General features: G+C 39.7%; 1 protein-coding gene across 1 annotated transcript; it reads right to left on the bottom strand.

Moving 5' to 3' along the window:
* Nucleotides 1-430: 430 nt before the first annotated feature.
* Nucleotides 431-2,551, bottom strand: LOC147891763 (uncharacterized). The gene is made up of 3 exons (XM_087388328.1): nt 1,792-2,551; nt 1,272-1,485; nt 431-896 (listed from the first exon to the last, which is right to left on the bottom strand). The coding sequence occupies exons 1-3, from the start codon at nt 2,326-2,328 to the stop codon at nt 751-753; spliced, it is 897 nt and encodes a 298-aa protein (XP_087244454.1). The 5' UTR covers nt 2,329-2,551; the 3' UTR covers nt 431-750.
* Between the last annotated feature and the right edge of the window lie 4,834 nt (nt 2,552-7,385).

Raw genomic sequence — 7,385 nt, 5'->3', positions numbered from 1 at the left:
TTTAAAAAGCCAATCTCGAAATTGGACTGGGTCAACTCCAATGAACCTAGCCACACAACATTTGCGTCCCAATCAATGAACATCAGGGTTGGACACACATCATACTTGCAAGGCTGTGATAGCATCATGAGCGCTACAATTTTGTGCATTCATTCAACATCATTAATTAACTTGTCACTCTCTCGAGTCATATCATCCCCTCCTCGACAACTTTTGGGATTCTCACTCTCTACAAGGACAATCTCGAGCTTGTGTCCTACAAACATTTGTATCAAAATGGTTGCGAGTGCCTACTCACTATCTTTCACTTAGGTAAAAAATTGCCATTATCAGTCACAAAGAGCACGCACAATGTGCCTAATAAGTATCGTCCAATCCCTGCTACTCTTAATTCTGCAACATGTCATGAATAATCCAAATCTTCCTTGCCATATAGATCTTAACATACCCATAATCATGACAGGTGCTTGGAGATACACCTATGCATACACGTGCATAGATAAAGAGTTATTCCTCATGGATGTGTTAAAGGTTCATAATAAATTGGGTGGCTACTTAGAATGAATCAGGTATTTGCAGCTTCAGATGCCAAACAGCAACACTTCGCAAGCCGAGTATCTATATGTACATGGTCTAAGAGTTATATGTGTACAAAAGAGTGACATATACGGTGTTCAAGCTATGACGATTTTCCCTTGATCAGGGAGCTTCCAGCTTTCTAGCTACAGTATATGATGGGATGCCTGCAATTTATATCAGACTGAAGATATGCCACCAAGGCTTTGCTTTTGAGCTTTGAGATGCCTCACTGTTAAGCAGCTTTTGGCTGGTCGAAGTCGGATACAGAAAGAATTTCCGAGTGCCAAGACGATTGATGGCTTCTGCTGGATTTATGCCTGCAGTAGGACCGCATCCATGGCAGTGAATGAGATCCTCTACATGGAGCTAAAGCTGAACAAAGGCCCAGTCATGTAAAATCATGAAAACAGAATCATGGCAACATCAAAACGAAATCAATCATGATGCACCAGTGCTGTATCATGGCATGTACCAAAGCTAGTACAAGAATTGCAAGAAAAATTGTGGCATTTCCAATCCAGAGTGAACCACGCCCAGTCATGTACAAAAGCTTGTACAAGAATTGCAAGCAAAATCAATTCAGGATGAAAGCACAGAAAGTAAGACTCCCGAAATCAATCCAGGATGCATAAAAGGAAAGTAGAACTGTGGCAGAAAAAATGACAGATTTCTGTGAAGTTTTTCCGACTTACTGTCTAAGCAAAATTGAGAGTAGTGTAGCCCATAAGCTTGGTCCCAGGAGCCCTTACGAGGTACAAGGCCCTCCTTGGCGTACGCTTTCAGAGAGGCTCTTATCACGTCCCGCACACAGGCATCGTATCCAACCAGCAGACGAATAGCGTGGATGCTCCCTTCCAAAGTCACGTTTACCAGCACCTTAGAAGGTGGTCGCTCTGGTGCGTTGAACTGTTAGACAGCAACGTGAGAATCTGTGATCATCGATGCCCAAAAAAGAGCAGTGCCATATGCTTTCAGCCGAGGAAAGTAAAGCCCGAAATTCTTCTAACGACAATCAAGAGCTATAAGAACGCTTGAAAGACAATCTGAACGTGAGAATCTGAGATAACCGGCAACAAACATTCCAGCATCCATGCAGTACGAACGATTGAGGAATGATTTCTACGCCTAAGAGCTTTCGAGTTCAAGTAGTGTTGCCATTTGGGACAGAAATTGCAGGCAATCAGGAGGTATACATTGCGGGAAGGCACGAACATAGAAAATGTTGAAGAGCTGGAGCAAATCCGGAGTTCGCGCCGGAGAAGTGTCCGCCGGATGCTGGATGTCAGTCTCCGTCATGCACCTCCTCACAGTCGACTGCGATTCATCGAACTCGCAAACTCCTTCCAAATTCTGCTCCAGCGCACGCTTCAAATCCATGGACGCGGCCATTGTCCTCGTGGAGGGCATCATGGGCTCAGAACACGCCTTCCACAAGCTTCGCTGCCTTTGCCCAATTTCTAGGGCCTCTTGATATGAGAGCATCTGAGCTTTCTTCCCGGATGAGCGCTGACTCTGATCAACGGCAGCATATCCCCTGCTCTTCAGCAGATCTGAGGAGCAATCCCTGGTCTGCACGAAAGGCGTTGGAGCAGCCTCTACTGGAAGCTGCCTTGATTCCTTCGCGCATCTTGAACCAGAGAGGGAGGCTGGATCATCTCGGGGTGAGGCACGCTTTCGGCGCCCGCTAGGGGAGGCAGGCTTACGCTTAGCATTCAAGAAGTCGATCTCAAGCAAGGAGTGAATGGGCATGCCGTAAAGCAAGTTCAGAGGCGTGAAAGCGAAGGCGAAAAATCCGTGCTGAGGGTGAGCATGGACGGCTCACGATTTGACGCGGAGGATTTGAGAATTTGTGGAGAGGAAAAAGAGATGTAAGCTCTGGCGAGACGAAGGTTTTTGGCTATGGCGAGAAGAACAGAGGTTTTTGGCTATGAAACAGATAAAAATTGGCTATGGCGAAAATGAAGCTTTTTTGTTTTGGGCTATGAAGAAGACGATAACTCCTTAATCTTCATTTCTTTAATCCTCCCCCCTAACCTCCATTTAAACCATCTCCCTATCCCACCCCCTAACCTCACTTAGGTTTTTTTTTGAGGCTAGTCTCGCTCAAAGCAACTCCATCATCGGCTACATGTGGAAGAAGAAGAATGACGGGGTGGAGCCTCCTCTGCCGTACCGCCTTCTTGCACTCTTCTCATCACCGGGCTTCGGTGTATTTCAATTCCTAGGAGGCCTTTGGTGCCTTTTAGTTCTTATTTTAATCTCGACTCTTCCTTTGCTAGTAGAAGGCACTCCTATAGTTGGAGAATTAGATTCTCCTTTGTCACTTTCTTCGTGTAATCTTTTTAAAAAAATATTCTAGGCTAAAACTTCATTTTAATAGCCCAATGCACTGAAAAACATCACTACTTTTTTGTGGAGATCATTCTACAAAGCTTTTACCTTCAGCCTTTTTATAGCACAACACGTCGGAAAATTCGTTTGCTTCCCCTCCATCCAAAAGCGCCACTTACCACTATAATAGGAGGTAGTGCCCACGTGCATTTGTGCATTCTTTATCTCGTATACTAACCTGAATTTCCACAACTAACAAACTGCACATCTTGAGCATAATCTTAACGTATTCACATTAACATATTCACGAGTCAACCAGCTCAAGTTAACTAGCTTGTTTTTCTCAAGTTAGGACAAAGTTATTTTTACGGCAGGGAGCCTAGGGGCAAGTTTGTTTTTTCCCTAATGTGAAGTAACTCTCCCTTAATATTCTCATTTATATCTAGCCTAGTAAGACGATACCTTAGCTAAGTCTTTACTAAAATCTAATGTAGATCTTTTCTCAAATCCCATGCAAAGAAAGCCATTTATTAACTAGATCTTTTCTCGAATGCTGGCCCTCAAGGTGGTCGATCGTAGAAGAATTTAAGGTGATACTCATTGGTGCATCCGGGTATCACCATGCCATCAACATCCTAAAGCTGATAGGTTCCATTCGTGAACTTCTTTTTGACTCGATATGGTCCCTCCCATCGGCTGATAAACTTTTTGTCTAACTGCTTGTCTAGACGGCTATCAAATCTCGTGACCAAATCTCCTTCTGCAATATCTTTCTTCTTGCGTAATTTGGTGCCAAAACGGGTCTTGCGCCTTTTTTGAGAAGCTTCTAAGTTTTGTAAGGCCTGTAATCTGCATTCATCCAAGGCTTCTAGCTGTACCAAGCATTGAGCATAGGCATCCTCCTGTCGTTCTTTTCTTGCAACAACAATGCGAAGACTATGTATCTCTAATTCAATGGGCAAAATGGCTTCTATTCCATACACTAGTTGGAATGGTGTAAACCCAATAGCTAGCTTGTGTATGGTTCTGTAAGCCCATAAAACTTCTGCCAAGTGCCTATCCCAATGCCTTTTCTTGGTGTCTACAAGCTTTCCCATTGAATTGCACAACAATCCAATTGTTTTCTCAGCCAAGCCATTACATTAGGGATAGTATGGCGTGGACATGCTATGATTTATCTTTAGCTTATGCACCACATCTTCAATTAGTTCATTTCTAAAAGAGGTTCCTCCATGAGTGAGAATTTCCAAAGGACAACCAAAGCGTGAACAAATTTGATCAAAGAGAAATTTTGCAACTGTGCTTGCCTTGCTATTGAATGTGGCCTTGGCCTCTGCCCACCGAGTCGCATAATCTGTGGCCACTAATAATTTGCCATACTTGATTGCATCTATTCCTATAGCCATTATATGCATCCCAAGCTACCAAACTTTATTAAATCTCCATAAAATCAAGACCCTCTTCTTGAAGTTTGGTAGGTTGCTACATACTTTTCACATTGTATTTTTTCTTTCAAGTGCTAAAAACTTCACTCCATTTTTTCTCATCTTTCTCCTTGTTTTTTTGAGGGGCCAAAGTACTAGATTCTCTCAAACACAAGGCCATTAGGGCCTTAGTCCAAGGGCACCCGTGAAGCCTTGAGATCCTATACCAAGCACTAGGCTAGTGTCCCTAGGGCACAAAAACCTAGGGGTAACCTCTAGAGCTAGCAAATCCTTAGCCGCAAAGACTAGGCTACCTAAGCAGGAAAAATTCCATTTTGAGATCCAAGTAAATTGAGAGAAATGGGTGACTAAAAATGTGTGACATGGACCCGCACTACATTGAAAAACTTTAAAATCATGCCACATCACCAAATTACGTACAAATAAATTTATGCATATGGATAAAGTTATTTGTATGAATAACCTTTTTCCTATGTAGCCTAGATCCTCGATAGTTTCATCATTATACTTGTTGAGCCTTGGCTTGGACAAAGCAAATGAAAGGAAACAAGGCCTTTATGATATTAGAGGTCTGAATGAAAAAGAAGATTTTGAGAAAATATTGTGTTTGTGTGCACTCTACCACATTTGTGGTTGAATTGTGTGTTTGAGTGTAGCACTAGGATTTTTAATTGGTTTTTGTGTTTGAATGTAGCATTTAGGATTGTATAAAGTGGTTTTGCTTGCGTGAGGGTAGGATAATCAAAAGTTGTAGTGATAAAAACAATAATAGAAAATGAGTAGCTTGTGAGTTATGGAGAGACAAAAAAATAATTAAAAAATAGTATTCTTTTTCAAGCAAGAATCTTTCTCATATATCAAGCTTTCTCATGTATTGAGATTGAATAACATGAAGTATAATTCTTACTCATGGAGAATCAATATTTAATTAAAGAAACATTATAATTCTTGCTCATAGTGAGAATGAATAATGAAATCCATGTCTTTCTTATATATTGAGACCTAGGGTAGGTAGTTGGCCTATTGGATCTTATCATGAATCTTGAATATTAGACTCTACATAGCTTATGTGCACGTAGCTTGTTTGGATTGAGTCATCACTATTGTAGAATAATTGCATCATTTCATATATTTGCATCTTGTTACATTCATTTATGGATTAAATTATCATTTTAAAGGAAATTTCTTCCACGGAACATGTAATCATTAATTCAAAACACAATTTGGACCCTACTATCACATCATCCTTTTGGAAAAAAAGAGAAATAGTAAAAGAATGCCACCACAGGGTCCATAAAGACTTGATTCTCCATGCAAATGCATGTGATACTACTTTTACTTACAAGTTATTGATACCCAAAACTATGCTTTTTGGAAAATTTAAGCCCGTCACATACATAAATAGGGCATTCCTTACATTAGCTCAAAAGTTTTCTCTTTCACAACATAAAAATTACTACTGTTGTGATGTATAAGATATTGTAACCTAGACTATGACCATAATGAACATTGGTGTTTAGTACTTTTATCTCATATGCACCATGGTCATTTTAAAAAAATTTCCAGCTCCCTCACCATCCAGAACATGCATCAACCTCTTGCATTCATCCTATACTACTTGTAAGAAGAAGTTCCAAATTACTAGTAGTTTCAATCTATAAGGTGTAAGAAGAAGTTCCAAATGACTAGTAGTTTCAAACTATAGGGTGTAATTTCAAACTAGATGGTGTAGCTTCAAACTGCACAAAAAAGTTTCAATGTAGTTAGAAATGAAAAGATTGATGTCATCATTGTATGGAATTTTTCATGGATGAGTCATCATAGAGCAAGGTGGAAATAGTTTGTAAGTAGTAGGTCAATACTAGTATCACCTAAGGAACCACTTCCACTCTAGATAGCAATAGAAGTGAGGATATTGGGGGTGTTGATTCCTTTTATGAGAAGAAGAAACTAAGAAAGAAAATGTTTTATGTTGATGTTGTATAAAACTTCATGTGTTTTACAAAATTGGATGTATAGCTTGTTTGCATTTTTGCATTACAATAAAGTGAGGATTTTGACACCATTTGCAAACTTTAGTATGTTACAAAATGCCAAATTTTAAGATAATCTACAACTTTTGTAAAAGCTATGATATTGAACGTATCAATTAAGCACCTAGAACTTGCTCACGAAGAGTCAAATCACCAGTCACATGGAATCATCAATGATCTTTATTCATGTAGTGCTAATTTTCATTGCTAGTTGAAGTTCCATAATCAAGGATTGCAACTTGGTCATATTGTTAGTGTAGTGACAACCCAAATAGATCCCATGGATGACATTTCCTCCAATAGTAAGAGGTGCTATCCTGATCAACCCTTCATTTCGCCCCATGAAATGATAGAACAAGCCCATACTATCATCCATTTTAATGGGTTAGCATGAAAAGTGTAAGGTCATTATCTCCTACCACTTCCACACATCATAACCATATTACAAAACAATAACAACTTTCATTGCACATTTGCAATCAATGTTTCGAAATCAAGAGGGAAAAAAACATGTGTGTTGAGGGACTGAGTGATTCAATCTTCTTGACACACTTGACTCTTCCTAGGTTGAGAGTAGCAGGGTTTGATTTTGTCTATATTTGTCCTTCTAGGCAACAAATTCCTAAGAGTTTTTCTAATGGAACCATTTTATGTCCACCCACATTGACTATCTTAAAGGTCCTTGCCATAGGCAATGGAATTTCCTAAGAATTAGCTCATGAAAGGAATCAAAGAAGAGGACTACATTGTATTCTCTACATTCAAAGTAATTTCCTACTCATCATGATATGTTTAATGCTATATTTTCCTAAATAGAGCATCTAGGTAGGCTGACTCTCTAAGCTTGTGTAACAAAGGCATTTGGTAAAGCCTTTAACCCTATTGGATACTCTAATACCACTTGAGAATGCCGTCATAAAAGCCAATATTGTATATTAAAAAAAGTCAAACTTGGAAGAGAATGAAGTTTCTTTATTGGACAAAAAGATTCCTCTAC

This window comes from Dipteris shenzhenensis, chromosome 17, assembly GCF_047967505.1.
Source record: "Dipteris shenzhenensis isolate YYH24624 ecotype China chromosome 17, Dip_SZ_1.0, whole genome shotgun sequence".
NCBI lineage: Eukaryota > Viridiplantae > Streptophyta > Polypodiopsida > Gleicheniales > Dipteridaceae > Dipteris > Dipteris shenzhenensis.
Note: the sequence above shows the minus strand (reverse complement) of the source record. Positions and strands in the feature narration are given on the sequence as shown.

Bases quoted from the DNA above. Each gene is read 5' to 3' on its own strand.
- LOC147891763 (XM_087388328.1), bottom strand. From the start codon at position 2,328: ATGCCCATTCACTCCTTGCTTGAGATCGACTTCTTGAATGCTAAGCGT. The intron at 1,486-1,791 runs GTTCGTGCCTTC...GCTGTCTAACAG, and splicing joins AGCTCTTCAACATTTTCTAT to TTCAACGCACCAGAGCGACC. The intron at 897-1,271 runs GTAAGTCGGAAA...GTCCTACTGCAG, and splicing joins CTCTCAATTTTGCTTAGACA to GCATAAATCCAGCAGAAGCC.